Source organism: Osmerus eperlanus, chromosome 1 (genome assembly GCF_963692335.1).
Source record: "Osmerus eperlanus chromosome 1, fOsmEpe2.1, whole genome shotgun sequence".
NCBI lineage: Eukaryota > Metazoa > Chordata > Actinopteri > Osmeriformes > Osmeridae > Osmerus > Osmerus eperlanus.
In genome coordinates, this window is record NC_085018.1 from 22,272,182 (window position 1) to 22,288,760 (window position 16,579).

The window sequence follows — 16,579 nt, forward strand, 5'->3', positions numbered from 1 at the left end:
CACTCCATTGCCCTTCCCTCCCCCTCCCCTCCACTAGTACGCAGAGATCGAAATGATCAAATATTTGTACGAAGTACCGAAGTGAGGTCGTAGTATTAGCTTTGCCAGAGTTTCGGTTCTTCCAATCTAGGCATGATGGTTCAGGTGAACCGCGTCACCTTCTCTCGGACCTGGCTGTTTATTTATAAAGCAGAGAGGGGGGGTGAGAAGGGGGCGCACTTCCTCGTTCTGTCTGGGGTCATGTAAGACTCACAACGTGGATACATGGAGCAATGGTGGGCTCGCGGGCCACACCGGGCAGGACCGGTCCCTGATTGGTTCTGTGGTGAGTTGGAATAAACGCTCAGGGTATATAAGTGGGAAAAGGTGTATCGCTTCCAAGAAACAGAAGCCCAGGAAATATAAAGGAAATAATTAAGTTTTTCTTGACGCACAGAAATTGATCATCTCCAGAGATCCCAAAACATTTATACAACTATTCCACTTATTCAAGAATGAGGGCACAGATTCAAAAAGTCCCGCAGATTGTCGAGTTACTGAAAAAGAAATCAGTGGGCTTGCAGCACTTCAAGCCTACATCTTCAGTGTGCGTCCTGGACTCGAAGGATGCTGCGGAGGTTGCGCCTTGTGGACACATCCGTGCCGCGGCGCCCAGCATTGATGCGCTTCCCGGACCAACCAGATGGCCTCTGGTTGGCAGCCTGATTGAACTTCTCTTCAGAGGAGGCTTGACACGACAACACAACGCACTGGTAAACACAGATGAGAACGTTTTGTAATTTTTTCATAAATACATCGAAAAAAAGGTTCCACTCAATTTACTACCCATACTGGAACTTGTAGATTCAATACGTTGTCTTTTTCACTGTTTCAGGTTGATTACCACAAGAAATTCGGTAAAATATTCCGGATGAAACTGGGATCATTTGAGTCTGTCCACATAGGCGCTCCTTGCTTGCTAGAAGCGCTCTACAGAAAGGAAAGCAACTATCCACAGCGCTTAGAGATCAAGCCGTGGAAGGCTTACAGAGACATGAGAGACGAGGCGTATGGACTCCTCATTCTGTAAGACTCACATTCTTTCTTAACGATCTTTCATTTACATTTAATAAGCATTTTGGGTTTTGATTATCTTTTATGTAGCCTAATGCTTGGGCTGTTTTCAGGGAGGGCGAAGATTGGCAGAGGGTGAGGAGCGTCTTTCAGCAGAAACTGATGAAACCCACTGAGATCATGAAACTTGATGGGAAGATAAATGAGGTTAGTTCGTTAGTTTATTGTCTGTCAAAAATACATTTGATCCTTGATGAGCCTTAATCAAAAACGTGTGAAATTGCTTAAAAAATATATATTATTTTTAATTATAGGTCATGGTAGATTTCGTTAAAAGAATTGGGAAGGAGAACGTCGGTGGAAAAATGGACGATTTGTATTTCGAACTGAATAAATGGTCATTTGAAAGTAAGTTAAATGATAGCAAACTTCATTGAAACTACGTTGAATCAACATTCCATTGTCAACGCTAATTTCATTGAACCAATTTCAGACTCTGATGTTGATTCATAATCATTTTGCACCCTTATTTCATATTGAAACAGTTTAACATTTCCAAAAAATGCTTGGAATGAAAAACGAAGGAAATACGTTCCTTCGTTAGATTTAAATAGATTTAAGAGGTTATCACTGAACTGAATGAATCAGGAATAAACTTTTCTAACAAGTCCTGCTTTATCGTTACAGCAATTTGTTTTGTTCTCTACGACAAACGATTTGGACTTCTGAATGAGAAAATCAATGAAGAGGCAATAAACTTCATCACGTCTGTAAAAACAGTAAGTAAACAAGGCTAGATAATTCATTGCTGCAAACAATCTAAACTATCACTTTACTGCGAAATCTGTATATTTAGCATACTATTGTATTCACTGTCGGTGCTGGGTGGACCCTCGATATCACTTAATAAACTGATTATCTCGTCAACGGGAGGCAGATTGCAGGCTGAGTTTCTCTAAGCCTTTACTAGAGTGGTTCACCGAGTTCACTAGAGCGGGCTATAATCACTACACGTACTGACACAGCAGTAGGGCCTATACGATATCGGACATGTAGTGAGTGAAAAACAGACGAACCAACAGGACCTTTACAAAGGTCTTGCAGAATAACCTCTATCCGTTATGTACATTGTGTAGTTAAAATCTCCCATGAAAATGCCGGGAGATGTTAGAGTCTTCTGAATTTTTGGGATTGCATGATTGATTGCTGTTGTTGTGTTTTTATGACACTGATCATGTATCTTTCTATTATTTTTGTATCTTATTTTTTCTCTGTAGATGATGAATTCATTTGGCATGATGATGGTCACACCGGTGGAGCTGCACAGGAAGCTGAACACCAAGACCTGGCAAGACCACACAGCCGCCTGGGATCGCATCTTCAGCACAGGTACTCCCACAGCACCCCTCCCTCCTGAAACCCTCATGCACGTCCTCAGTCCACCATGACAGTGGTGTGACCCCCCAAGCCCCCAGCCCCACAACCATGTGTCTAATGAGCTTTCTCTGCCTTGTATTGTTTTTCCCTTGTATCCCGCCCCCTTAAAAGTAACCCCTCCCCTTTTCTTACACTTTCCCTCCATTTAAACCACTGAACTCCAGCCCCCCCCCCCCATCCCCACCTCACATGTGCTCCGGTGTTCCAACATATGACATGTGACCCACAAACCGATTTGCGTGTTTTCCAGTCAGGTGATTGTACAGAATGAGGGAGGGAGGCGGAGAGAGAGGAGGAGGAGGGGGGGGGGGGAATTGGAGACAGGGTAGAGAGTACAGAGAGAAGAGGAGGAGGAGGAGGAGAGTGTGGACTAGGGGCTCTGTAATTGAAAGCCGCTAGTAGTAAACTGGGTGACCTAAGGGGGAAAACATTGCCAAATATTTATAGTAGGTGGAGGAGGGACAGAGGGAAGGAGGGAAGGAAGGAAGGAGGGATAGAGGGATAGAGGGATGGAGAAAGTAAGAGTAAGAGGGGGGAGTGAACTGTCTGCTTAAGCCTTGCTACTGACCGTTTGTTGTGCTGCATTCTTCATTGTTGTTGTCATGCAAGCACCTGTTCTTACACACACACACACACATGTACGCACACACACACACACTTTCACCTCATAATGGCTGCACATGGGTGCTTGTTGTAAGTGCCAGGGATTAAGCAGCTGGAGGTCTTTTGAAAGTAGCGATGGGCAAAGCGTGTGAGTGAGGTCACGACTTATGGAAATAGTACACAATGTTTTTGCATGGACAACCATGCTTGTTATCTGTCAGTTTTAAAGTGGATGTGGGGTGGATGAAAACAGTTTTGCTAAACTGATGAAAAAAAATAAAAAGGAAAAATAAAGAGTCAAGTGAGACAAACATTTAAGATACAAACCACTGTGATGAGATATAAAATGATGGATTCACATCCTGTAGACCTTTTTTGACAGCAGTGTATTTTCATCCTCAGCAAAAGTCTACATCGACAGGAAGCTAAAGCAACACTCGGCTGGTACAGGTGATGACACCTTCCTGTCTGACATCTACCGCAACAGCCGTTTGTCCAAGAAGGAACTGTACGCTGCCATCACTGAGCTGCAGATCGGAGGGGTGGAGACGGTGAGTCTCTCTCTCTCTCACACACACACACACGCACGCACACACACACACACACACAGACACACGCACGCACATGTACACGCACACTCAACCTAACCCCTTTGAAAGACAAGAGTGAACCCCCTTCATAAACATCTTCAGCGGTTTTTCACCTTTACCCCAGTAGCTGCCTTTTAAGTGTCAAACCCTCAAGGAAATAAAAAGACAGGTGTGAAAAAAGCAGAGCTTAAATAAGGCAGGACGTGGGAGTACATGCCTGTTCGGATGGAGCTGTGGCCTCTCTTGAGGAACACCAACACATTCCAGAGCTCCTTTTAGGACCCCTCTTTGGAATGCTGTTATAGTAGCTCCCTAAATGACAACCTCCCTCCCTCCCCACCCCCCTTTCCCTCTCGCTCCCCCTCTCCCTCACTCTCTATTACATTCCCCCTCTCTTCTGCTTCTTCCCATGCCTCCCCACCGCCGTGTTTGGGGGGGTCAGATGGCTGAGCGGTTAGGGAATCGGGCTATTAATCAGAAGATTGCCGGTTCGATTCCTGGCCGTGCGAATTATGTTGTTTCTCGGGCAAGGCACTTCACCCTACTTGCCTCGGGGGGAATGTCCCTGTACTTACTGTAAGTCGTTCTGGATAAGAGCGTCTGCTAAATGACAAAAATGTAAATGTAAAATGTTTGTGTTCTGTAGACTGCCAACAGCCTGCTGTGGGCTATTTTCAACCTGTCCCGTAACCCTGGCGCCCAGGAGAGGCTCCTGCAGGAGATCCAACAGGTGATTCCCGCCAATGAGAACCCGTGTGCCGAGCACATCAAGAGCATGCCCTACCTCAAGGCCTGCCTCAAGGAGTCCATGAGGTACACATTTCTATTTGTTGATGTATGTCTGTTTTATTTATATAATATATGAGGGCTGTTCTTGACCATTGTTGTCCTCTTGGACAAAACTTGAATGTTTTGTTTTTAGACTCAGCTTTTTTTGTCTGTATGCCAACCTAATCTAGACAATAACATGTGTGGGTGTCAACATCGTCAGGACAATAACATCATGAGTGCCAAACTAGTTCAAATAATTAAATGTGTGTCCTAACCTAGTCAGGAAAATTGCAGCACAACAACAATATTTACATATATTTATGTTGTAGAATTTATGTTAACCATATTCTCATGCACATAGTGTCCCTAGAATAGGTGTCACATAATGTGACAGTATGATAAACCATATCCTACACATGGATAGGGATTTAAACCAATTATGGTTGCACTATGTAGAAATACACCAAAGTAGGCCAGTGATTAAGAAGCAAGTGCATGCATGAATAGCTAGCTCAAAAAAAAGCTTCATGGGATAGGTATGTGGTTCACAAAAACAGTATGGTGTCTCACATTCAAACGTTTCCTCACTGACCCCCTGTACACCACAACACTGTATCCCATGCAGTCACAAGTATTTTTACATGTTACCTAATACTACAACCCAGGCAGAGAATGTCCTCAGCCTTTGACAGGGATTACAATCCCTTTCAACTTGCCTTTTGAGAAAAATTGAAGTATGTTTAGGTAATGCTAAAGAGCTTTAGGCCATGCAGACCCCGACCACACCAGATAAAGGCATCATTCCCAAGCGCTGTTTTTGAAATTCTTGCAGGTTATCGCCGTCAGTTCCATTCACGAGTCGGACCCTGGACAAAGACACTGTGTTGGGGGATTACTCCATTCCCAAGGGGGTAAGTGGCTTAGCTCCCCTCACCCCTCTGGTCCATGCTTGCAGCTTACATTAATTTACGTTTGATTGATGTTCGACTGAAGCTGTTTTAAAGTATCACTGATCCACTGTAACCGACTCACATACGTATAGCCGAACGGTCAAAGTGAACTGCCGTACATTAGTCTCTCCAGCAGGGGGCGCATTTGTACACAAAGTTGCTCTCAGGGTTCAGAATAGGAAAGACTTGAAAAGGAAAAAGGGGATGATTCGGGAGGGCCCAGCTTGTGGGGCTTGTGGGATATTGAGTCACACCAACAGCCCTGGGATTGACTAACTTTTGGACAATGTTGATTGTATATTCATTGATTGAATCGTTGATTCATTGGCAAACCGAATGACTGATTGAATGTTGCTCCTCAGACCGTCCTGATGATCAACAGTCACGTGCTGGGTTCTAACGAGGACTACTTCAGCGAGGGGACTCGGTTCAAGCCTGAGCGCTGGCTGAGGGAGACCAGAACCATAAACCCCTTTGCCCACGTTCCCTTCGGCATTGGGAAGAGGATGTGTATCGGGCGCAGGCTGGCAGAGCTCCAGCTGCAGCTGGCACTGTGCTGGGTAAGCAGTGTGGTTCAGTTTGGGGGTCAGGTCACCTTAGATTTGTTTCAGTTCAGTCCACGCGGCGAAAACAAAACGTTTGCAAGTCGGTTATGATCTAATGGCCGCCCCTCCCTCTCCCCCTCTCCCCCTCTCTCTCTCTCTCTCTCTCTCTCTCTCTCTCTCTCTCTCTCTCTCTCTCTCCCCCTCTCTCCCCCTCTCTCTCTCTCTCTCTCTCTCTCTCTCTCTCTCTCTCTCTCTCTCCCTCTCTCCCCCCCCCTCTCTCTCTCTCTCTCTCTCTCTCTCTCTCTCTCTCTCTCTCTCTCTCTCTCTCTCTCTCTCTCTCTCCCTCTCTCCCTCTATCTCTCTCTCTATCTCTCTCCATCAGCTGGTCAGGGATTATGACATTGTGGCCACAGATAATGAGCCAGTGGAAGCAATCCATTCTGGAACCCTGGTTCCAAACCGGGAACTCCCAGTGGCATTCAACAAGCGATAAGATCAGGTAAGATGGCTGTTCATCCCTCAAGGACTGCTGCTAGCACACTCACAGGCAACATGCTGCTAGCACACTCACAGGCAACATGTTGCTAGCACACTCACAGGCAACATGCTGCTAGCACACTCACAGGCAACATGCTGCTAGCACACTCACAGGCAACATGCTGCTAGCACACTCACAGGCAACATGCTGCTAGCACACTCACAGGCAACATGTTGCTAGCACACTCACAGGCAACATGCTGCTAGCACACTCACAGGCAACATGCTGCTAGCACACTCACAGGCAACATGCTGCTAGCACACTCACAGGCAACATGCTGCTAGCACACTCACAGGCAACGTGCCACAGGTCAACCAGGGACACAGTAGAACAAGTTGAACAAAACTGCAATTATTTTTTTGAGGGTTACAGTAAATCTGGTTTGTGTTTTTGTTAAGGTACAGTAGGGTTACTTGAATTGTTTTCATTTAAATAAATAATGGCGAAAAATGTCAATTTCATCTGTCTTCTCCTCTCTACAGGTTGGATGTTGGACCTGCAACCCTTCCACCCCCCAGCCCACCCTGTCCTCTTCAAAAGGCATTACCACTGTTACCATGGACCTTCAAGGCCATAAACTCCCTTAAACTGCTGCTGTGTAAATAATATTAACAATTTATAGTATATGTGAGACTACATATATTCATGTAATCCTGTCAGATATACCTCAAACTAATACACAACTATTTATATCTAAGAACGTTATAAACATATAAATATAATATGTTCTCTTTCATGGTAAATTATCTATTATATTATCTATTTCTTAAATTCTGTACATAAATGTAACATTGCATTACTTAAAATATTTTATTCACATGAAAAAATAAATATACATACTCCACTATATGCTTATTGATTTCAATTTTGACCACTTTGACTCTGAATTAAAGTGTGTTTTTAAGTTTTTGGACTTTACTTTTAGAACAAATCTATGTGGACATTTAGGTGAAAAATCCAATTTCTTTATATGTATATGTGATATATTGTATGTTGTGTTGTAGCTCATCTGAAATTTTGCAATTACAACCTATTCACCAAAAGATGAACCCTTTATTAGGACCAACAAAGTCAATGCTATGAATTCAAACAGAATGCATGCATTTCTACAGCATTGTGTTTACTTATCATTACTTGTATGTATACAATGTGCTGTAGGCCTACTGCAGAACTTCTATTTGGGCTAAGAGTCAGGTAAAATGACGCGGGGAAATGCACATAAGGCACATACTAAGCTCCAGTTAACTCATTTTGTCACAGTCAATATTTAGGGGGACCACTAATCCCTCATGGTAATCTGGTGTTAATAGCACACAACTAGATTACCTCATTGAATCCATCATGCAGTAATAGAAAAAAAACGAGAGTGAAAGAAAGTGAAGAAATGATTGGGTAATCTAATGAGTTAGGGGCGAATCGCCTAAACTGAATGTCTTGATTTGTGGAGGCCTAATTATGTGACTGCTGTGAGCAGGGGCATAGGCAGAATAATCTTTTGGGTAGGCCTAGAAAAATATGGATAGGCATCTTTTCATTTATTTATTTTTACTTATTTACTATGTGATGTGCACCCGGTGCATCAATTTTTTGAGATATTTTCGTTTTTGGGTAGGCCTTAGAACAAATTGGGTAGGCCTGTGCCTACCCGAACCTACCCGTGGCTACGCCCCTGGCTGTGAGCAGTGGCGCCTTAATGCACGGGCTTACCTGGGCTTAAGCCCGGGGCCTCGACCAATCAGGGGCCTCTTAATAATAATACAAAATAATAATGATGATAAACGTCCGTATTCGCGGTGTCATTACTCTGCTCTACAGTGGCATCTGGTGGTGTATGTGCAGGGAGGGGAGCCCCCCCCCCCTCCCCCTTATCTAAACAAAATGTAACAAAATGTAACAAAAACTAGAGAGGGTACAATTTGTAGGGTGTGCTTGCTTGCGTCGGTTGCAGATGGGTCCATTTAATATGAAACAAGCTGAACCCCCTTTGAGACAAGCTATTCTAACAACGTTGTTACCGGCAGTATTTTTCAGATGGAATCGCGATTCAAACGGTACCATCTGCTAACTGAAAATATGCCCTCAAACGCGACTTTTTGGTCTCAGTCTAGAGCCCTGCATGGAGAAGTTGAATTGTGCTACGAGCAAGCTAGCCTAGCTGCTGTTGCTAGCCAAACTTCACTGAGGGGATTGTTTGAATGCGCCAGAAATTAAAAACGTTTCTTTTGACAAAGTTTAGGCTGTGGCATTGAATACAGCGACGCACAACACAAGCTTGAGTTTAAATACATAATTTATTGTGACATTACTTACTGTATATGCAAGTCTTGAATTGCTTAAATGTATAATGCTGCTAGTACACCACGGCACGATACGATACTTGCTGTGCAACAGCAATGCACGTTGTATCCATGCGTAGTTGCTAACGCGTGCTGACGTTGTGACGTAGGCTAGCACTGAGTTCCCTTCGTTGACACAAGGCACTTTTTGCCACAAAAACTGAATTTCAGCCTAAACCGTGCAACGGAATGTAAATAACAATACAAGCAACTCGTGCGATTGTGCGATTAGCGTGTGGGGGGCCTCAAAAAAAAAAAAAAAAAAAAAAAGTCCATAGTACAGGGGCCTCAAGTGCTATTAAGACGCCCCTGGCTGTGAGTATATGGCCTACAGGCGGGGGCGGGACGGGGGTCTGGTCAGAAACACCAGCGGCGCCCCTGCCTACAGGAACATTCCTCAGTTGAATTGCCTGGGAAAGGTTTACCTTCCTCTTCCTTTATTCATAACATACATTTAGGAAAGTGTTCTGATTGTATAGGGCTAAGATATATTTCAATTGGCGTCAGTTATAGGCTACAATACACAGTTTTAACAGTTATATTTATGTAATTTAGCTTATTTATTATGAAGAAATTGCGTGAATTGAAATTAAATAGACCTACGTTAAAATATTTTTTAAAACGGAGGATTTTTTGCCTTGCCCCACAATTAGACAAACGCTAAAGTTGAAATGTTACCGGCTAATAACGGCTTGTCACAACCAGCTGCTTTGACTTTCATGCCTCAACGGTGGAGCGGAGCAACGACTCACCCTACTGGTGACATTTTTCAAAGTGCACTGTGCGAATTGATAAAGAAGACTGGAAATTCTCCAATACATTTCTGTGAGGTAATCTTTGTCCCTCCCTTGTTCTGTAACTTCAGATGCACCTGTCGCGGTTTTAAGCCCCGGCTTCAGCCTACAACAAGGAAATCTGCTTAACCCTTGTGTTATCTTCGGGTCGTTCTGACCCATCAGTCATTGTGACCCACCGTCGTATTGCGACAACTTTACCGCATACAAAAACAAAGTGAAGCATTTTCTTTTAACCGTTGGGCTGTCTCAGACCCCCCACATTGCGAAGGTTAAAAGAAAATTATTTTTATTTGTTTTTGTATTGGGTAAAATTGGGTAAACACAACGATGGTTCGTTATGAACCTTTGGGTCATGTGACCCGAAGGCAGCACGAGGGTTAAGTTAATCATTGGCCATCATCCTTGTTTTGAATAAATTAGAAAGTGTCATCGTCATCGTTCAAAGATATGATCTACATCTGAACCGTATATATAATGCACAACATTTCCAGGCTCAGTGAAACGCTCGGAGTCACGGGTATCAGATGCTTGCATCAACGCAGGCAGGAAGCCGCGCAGCGACTGTCTGATCTCTGATGTTGCGGTCACAAGTTCCATCGAAACAAGAAGGCTTCAACCTTTTGAGCACTTTTCGATTCTTTTTTTTTCTAGAAAACTGACCGACAACGATGGCGTTTTCATATGGAGACTTGGATCCAAACTATGTGAGACCAACGGATGGCCAAGATAACAGTGAAGAGGACTTGGACTTTTCCTACCTGTTCCATTACAACCGACCTGAATTTTCCACTGGGGGTGACAACCGTGAGATTTCTGGTATTTTATGCAATAATACATGTGTGTGTGTCAATGTAACTGGTGTAGGAGTCATACTAAAAACGATTATGTCTACACAGTTAGTGGAGTAAGCCTAGACTGACATTGCCCAGTCAGTCTGGTGCTTATAGATTTCTCTTGATGTTTCAGTGCCACACAGCCAAGACCATCCGAACTAGTACTACCAATAATGGAAACAAACTGCATGGTTTAATTGGTAAACCACTACACTTTCAGTTGTGGTTCTTTTGTGTCACAAAATGAAAGTGTTGTATTACCATTAACCAGAAATTGATACCCCATACAGTAAATTGAATTACAATTGCCTTTGGTAACATTAATGTATACATTGTACTGTAACAGTGGTGTTCATTCTGCATACAGTCTAGGTTTGTGCTGTGCCCCATACTTAACCATCAAGTGTTCCCCTCTGTGTCGCATACTGACTGTGTGATTACAGGGAATAGCCCCCATCCTGCTCTGCTGCCCCAGCTATGTGAAGAAAGCTACCCTGAAGACCCCAGCCAACACTCAGACCTTCTCCCCGGGTCTGGAGCTGGGCTCGACCCCCTGGAGCTTCTAGCCAACGGACCAGGACTCGCCCCTGCTCCCAGCCCCAGGATCGAAATCACTCCATCGTGGGAGCCTCTCCATCCACTGTCCCTGGACTGCAGCCCCAGCTCCACAGCCCTTACGGCCTACAGGGAGCAGCAGTGCCTGAGTCCTGCCAGCAGCAACTCCTCCACAGGTTGGCTGGCAGAGAGCAACTCGCCCTGGGCCTCACCTTGCGTCTCCCCCAGTGGAGGTGGGGGGGGAGTGGGGCAGCTGGCCCAGGACCTGTGCCCCGGGCTCCAGGGAATATGCACCTCTTCAGGCCACTCTTCCCCAGGCACGTCCCCCCGTAACAGCATCACAGAGGAAACCTTCCAGCTCCTGCAGAGCCAGCGGACTTCCTCCCCTTCTCCAAACCCACACTCCCTCTCCCACCTCCGCTCACGCTCCACCTCACCACAGGGGAAACGAACCTATGACCAGTACAGTGGAAGCCCCAGCCTGGGGACCCCAGTCTACCCGCGATCTCGGAGCCCCAGCCCCAGCCCACAGATCCCCCAGGGATCTCACCACCAACTCCAGCCCCAGGCTCCACTCCGGCTCCAGGCTCAGGCCTCACCCAACCTGGAGGAGCTTCCAAGTAGCCCCTACAGAGCAGTGTCGTCCAAGATGGTGCGGAACAGCAAGGAGAGCTATGTGTGGGGGGAGACCCAGACACAGGGTATCCTGTTTGGCGAGAGCCAGACACAGGACAGTCCATATGGGGACACCGGGAACCAGAGTAGCCTGTATGCTGACACTAAGGTCTGGGTCTGTGAGCAGGAGAGGAGAGGCCGGCCTGATTCTGGGCCTGGTACTGGGCTTGGTGCTAGACTTGACACCCTCTATGTGCTCCCACCCATCTGGTCTTCCCCTCTGACCCACCATGGAGCCTTAAGGTACCACTGCACGATCGTAGAAAAGGAATCAGTCATGAGTAGTAGTAGTGATTAACGCGAAATCATAACAGTGTTCCTAATTCTTGAACACCTCTCCCACCATCTCTCCCGTCATCTCCCCCCCTTTCCTGTCTCTTCCTCTCCTCTCTCCCTCCATAGTGTCCCCGCGGTGTCCTCGGTGCCCCCTCTGGATTGGCCTGTGCCCAGCCAGTCAGGGCAGTACCAGCTCCAGATCCTGCAGCAGCCCCGGCCTCACCACCGGGCCCACTACGAGACCGAGGGCAGCCGGGGGCCCGTGAAGGCACCTGGGGGAGGACACCCAGAGGTCCAGGTATGCTCTCTCTCTCTCTTATTCTTTTTTCTATCAAGCCGTCTCTCTCTCTCTCCATTTCTCTGGGTCCCTCTCATCTCTCTCTCTCTCTCTCTCTCTCTCTCTCTCTCTCTCTCTCTCTCTCTCTCTCTCTCTCTCTCTCTCTCTCTCTCTCTATTCCACTCCCGTTGGGTAATTTCCTGGTGTGTTTGTTAAGCCGGCTATCTATTGTATGAATAACGCACCTTTTACCGCACCTATTCAGCGACTTTATGGAAGCCATGAAGATCTGTTCTGTTGCAGTTGTGTGGGTACAGAGGCTCAGGGCCCCTGGGTCTGCTGGTGTTCATCGGGACGGCTGACGAGAAGGTCATGAGACCCCACTCCTTCTACCAGGTCCATCGGATCACGGGCAAGACGGTCACCACCCCCAGCCTGGAGAGAAGTGTCCAGGGCACCAAGGCTCTGGAGCTGCCCCTGGAGCCTAGCAACAACATGAGAGTAGTGTAAGGGGGAGGGAGGAGAACAACATGCGCGTGTATGCACAAACACACACACATACAAACACACACACAAACACACACACACAAATGGAAATTTTCACTATCTACTATCTTCTCTGCTATCACCATTTACTATACATGACTTTACATATACAGTATATATTCATTACATATAACCTACAAATAGGCCTACATATAGTGCAACCACTGCTGCATATATATTACTCATAATGTAACCGTACTGCATATATTGAACACACAGTTATTATCTGCATTTGCAATGTACAGGATTGACTGTGCCGGAATCTTGAAGCTGAGGAACGCTGATATCGAGCTGAGGAACGGAGAGACGAACATCGGGCGTAAGAACACCCGTGTTCGCCTGGTGTACCGCGTCCACATCCCAGAGCCAGCGGGTCATGTTGTCTCCCTGCAGGTGGCCTCCCAGCCTATCGAGTGCTGTAAGTCTTCTTGTCTCACAGGCCAACCTCCCACTACCCTGACACACTCAAGTCAACCAAATAAACATACATGATTATGGATTCTTACGTACTGTCAAGTACTGTTTTTGATTCTCAAATGCGTGTTCTTGTGAGAACTTTGTTTAGTGACGCAAGTATTCTGTTGTGGTGTGGTTCTACAGCCCAGAGATCGGCCCAGGAGTACCCCAGGGTGGAGAACCAGGATCTGGAGTGCTGTTCGGTTCTGGGTGGCCAGCAGATGATCCTGGTGGGTCAGAACTTCACCTCCGAGTCCAGGGTGGTGTTTACTGAAAAGACACATGGTGAGACAAACTGACTTCAAAGAAAGTTACTTTTTTATCTTTAATTTCTTTGCTATTGCTTTTATGTGACATAGCTTACTTTATTTACCTCACAGTGCTTCAATTTGCTAATAATTTTGCTGTTGTATACAATATAACAATATTATGTACTGATAATATTGTTATTTGACGTTTTTCTTTTAGATTTTTCTTACATGAGCATTAGTTTACAGTCCCCCTTCAGTCCTCTCAGTGGATGTGTCTGTAGTCCCATTCCATAGATGGAGAAAGATTCCTATTCTAGAGTTGCTCTTGTGTATCATGTCATAGCGTGATTTTTACATCAGGGTTTTTCAATCTTGTTTGCATAGGTGACGTTGATGTTTATTCAGGACCTGTGATTTAGGGCTATAAAAGCAACATGCAAAACTGTCAATGGTCTAAAAGGTATTTGTCAGAAACTGACAAATATCGTTTGATTACACACAGAAAGGATTTAACATAACAGCGTTGCATCATTAATTCAGGGGAGTCAGATGGCTGAGGGGTTAGGGAATCGGGCTAGTAATATGAAGGTTGCCGGTTCGATTACCCGCCAGGCCCAATGACGTTGTGTACTTGGGCAAGGCACTTCACCCTACTAGCCTCGGGGGAATGTCCCTGTACTTACTGTAAGTCGCTCTGGATAAGAGCATCTGCTAAATGACTAAATGTAATGTAAATGTAAATTCCATCATCATTCGACTGTCATGGAAATATCACACCTTTTGCCTGCTGTGGCAGATGCACTGGGTAACACTGTGGGTGTGAGAAGAGAAGACACAGGATGTGTACTTGCAGGATGAGTTGAACTGGTGTTGTTTAGAATGTGGTTTAGTGCAACAGGAAGTTGTAGCACACACCATTTCCAGGCTCAGGTCGATAACTGTCAGGGAGCTGTTTGTCTATGATTGTGTGTGGTGATGTGAGCACTACTGTAGGGGAAAGTAGGCTGAGTCATAACTTGGATCGAAATTATTCGCATAATGTGAACTATTGATCTCTAATTTTTTTTTAACAGATTTTACACTGATTTACACAGGGTTCTATAATTTGAACAATAACTATACTATACTATCTATAACTGAACAATAATCCCCATAATAAGATATTGACATGTTATTTACATGATTGCATCAAAATCAACTGAAGTCATGTACTTGAAGTTAAGTTAAGTATGTGTCCTTTGGCGAAACTTGGTGAAAGTGGATATGGAAGTCCCCTCGACCTGATATGGGACAGTCACCTCTGCCACTCTTCCCACGTCAGCTATAGATGACTACTTGAAGAAAGCTCACATGATTCAACTTCTCGTTACTTTAAGAAATCAAAGTTTTCAGATAAAAACTGACACTGTGTTGATTGTGGTTGCTGTCAGAAGTGCAGATCTGGGAAGCAGAGGCCAATGTGGACAGAGACAAGAGCCGCCCTGTGAGTCCAACTCTCTTATACCTGCTTATTTGCACTTGCTGAGTTAAATCTAGTACAAAACTAGTATTTGATCTACTTTGTGTCTACATCAAATGTCTACAGTGTAAATGTGTTACGCTCTCAGGAACAAAAGCGCAATCTAGAGCCAAGAGTATACACTTGTTCCTAGGTACACCCAATGAGAAGCTCATTTAGAAATACCTTTCAAGTACATTCATTTATCAAGCAAATGTTTCCACGTCCATGTCAACAATACAGGGTTTTAACAGGAACACAGGTTTAAAAAAAAAAAAAAAACTGTTTGTACAACTGTAATAAATGTTTGCAACGGAAAGCATTTTCTGGAAACATTTTGTCCCATCTCTCTCTCTCTCTCTCTCTCTCTCTCTCTCTCTCTCTCTCTGTCTCTCTCTCTCTCCCTCTCCCTCTCTCACTCTCTCTCTGTCTCTCTCTCTCACTCTCTCTTTCTCACTCTCTATCTCTGTCTCTGTATGTGTGTGTATACAGAACATCCTGTTTGTGGAGGTGCCTCCGTACAGAGACCTGAGCCTTCACCAAGCAGTCCAGGTTAACTTTTTTGTGATGAACGGGAGGCGCAAATGCAGTCTGTCCCAGCCCTTCACCTACTCTCCCCTGACAGGTCAGCACCCCCTGACACACTCTCACCAGGACACTCATGCACGTGGACACACAAACACAATGGCAAATGTAATAACTTACACTACAGCGCTCTCCATTACCTCCATCCACAGCTGTGAAGAGAGAGCCCGTGGATGACTACCAGTACAGTCTGCTAGGCTGTGCTGTGTCCCAGGCCTCCAGACAGACTGCTACACCAGGTTACCACACCCAGAGTACCCACCTCATCTCCAGCCACCACTCCATGCCAGGCACGGTACCCTACCAGCAGCCGGGGCTAGTGCCCAACCACAGTGACAGCTTTTACCAGGCCCAGTACAAGCCCCCACCTGCCTACCACCCCACCAGCATCAACCGTGCTCACCAGCCTCCAGGATCAGGGGCCACATTTACTGGTGGCAGCCCAGCCCAAACTCTCACCAGGCCCCATCAGGGTCAGCCTTGCCAGGCTCCCCAGCAAGAGCCCCAGGTAAAAGAAAGAGAGGTAGAGAGGGTGAAAATGACAGATGCAGAAAGAGGGATGTAGAGATGAAAAAAGAGTGAGAGAATAAGTGAGTGTACAATTGCAGTCTATGTGACGTCCTCACCGTCATCCAAGTAATCTTGTTCAAGTGCTCCTGCTTGACTGTGATTTTCCCAGGGATCAGCCCAGACAGGCAGCTGGTTGCTGGGCCTCCTTGGTCCTGTCCAGATCTGGCTCTGGGTTCTGGGTCTCTGTGGACCAGACCCTGGGTGTAGCATGGTGGTGACCTGCCCATGGGGATGCACTGTCTGGACCTGGACATACCCTCGATACCTCTGGCCACCACTAGCCCCTGATGAAGCTCCAACAGGGCAGGACGACACTGGAGCCAGGTATTCTCCGTCACCTGGTCTGGTCTGGTCTGGCTGGGCACCTCGCACACAGTTGTCATTGGTCACAAATTCACTCTACTGTCAAATGGATGCTCTCTCTGTCTCTCTTTAAT

General features: G+C 45.7%; 2 protein-coding genes across 2 annotated transcripts; both read left to right on the forward strand.

Moving 5' to 3' along the window:
- The first annotated feature begins 378 nt into the window (after positions 1 to 378).
- LOC134033421 (1,25-dihydroxyvitamin D(3) 24-hydroxylase, mitochondrial) lies at positions 379 to 6,996 on the forward strand. The gene is made up of 12 exons (XM_062477603.1): positions 379 to 752; positions 875 to 1,065; positions 1,167 to 1,260; positions 1,368 to 1,461; positions 1,741 to 1,832; positions 2,331 to 2,442; positions 3,496 to 3,644; positions 4,330 to 4,496; positions 5,287 to 5,365; positions 5,767 to 5,964; positions 6,332 to 6,448; positions 6,970 to 6,996. The coding sequence occupies exons 1-11, from the start codon at positions 495 to 497 to the stop codon at positions 6,440 to 6,442; spliced, it is 1,545 nt and encodes a 514-aa protein (XP_062333587.1). The 5' UTR covers positions 379 to 494; the 3' UTR covers positions 6,443 to 6,448; positions 6,970 to 6,996.
- A 3,021-nt stretch (positions 6,997 to 10,017) lies between these two features.
- Positions 10,018 to 16,430, forward strand: LOC134018948 (nuclear factor of activated T-cells, cytoplasmic 2-like). Its single transcript, XM_062459383.1, has 10 exons — positions 10,018 to 10,424; positions 10,897 to 11,926; positions 12,086 to 12,257; positions 12,540 to 12,742; positions 13,028 to 13,200; positions 13,383 to 13,523; positions 14,920 to 14,972; positions 15,480 to 15,612; positions 15,725 to 16,080; positions 16,350 to 16,430. Exons 1-10 carry the CDS (start codon positions 10,289 to 10,291, stop codon positions 16,428 to 16,430), a joined length of 2,478 nt encoding a protein of 825 aa, XP_062315367.1. The 5' UTR covers positions 10,018 to 10,288.
- Positions 16,431 to 16,579: the final 149 nt, after the last annotated feature.

What these genes read in the sequence shown, in the direction of transcription:
- LOC134033421 (XM_062477603.1), top strand. Translation starts at nt 495, where the DNA reads ATGAGGGCACAGATTCAAAAAGTCCCGCAGATTGTCGAGTTACTGAAA. An exon ending in TCATCACGTCTGTAAAAACA is followed by an intron (nt 1,833 to 2,330) that starts GTAAGTAAACAA and finishes TTTTCTCTGTAG; the next exon opens with ATGATGAATTCATTTGGCAT. An exon ending in TGCAGCTGGCACTGTGCTGG is followed by an intron (nt 5,965 to 6,331) that starts GTAAGCAGTGTG and finishes TCTCTCCATCAG; the next exon opens with CTGGTCAGGGATTATGACAT.
- LOC134018948 (XM_062459383.1), top strand. Translation starts at nt 10,289, where the DNA reads ATGGCGTTTTCATATGGAGACTTGGATCCAAACTATGTGAGACCAACG. An exon ending in ACCCACCATGGAGCCTTAAG is followed by an intron (nt 11,927 to 12,085) that starts GTACCACTGCAC and finishes CTCCCTCCATAG; the next exon opens with TGTCCCCGCGGTGTCCTCGG. An exon ending in GTTTACTGAAAAGACACATG is followed by an intron (nt 13,524 to 14,919) that starts GTGAGACAAACT and finishes GGTTGCTGTCAG; the next exon opens with AAGTGCAGATCTGGGAAGCA.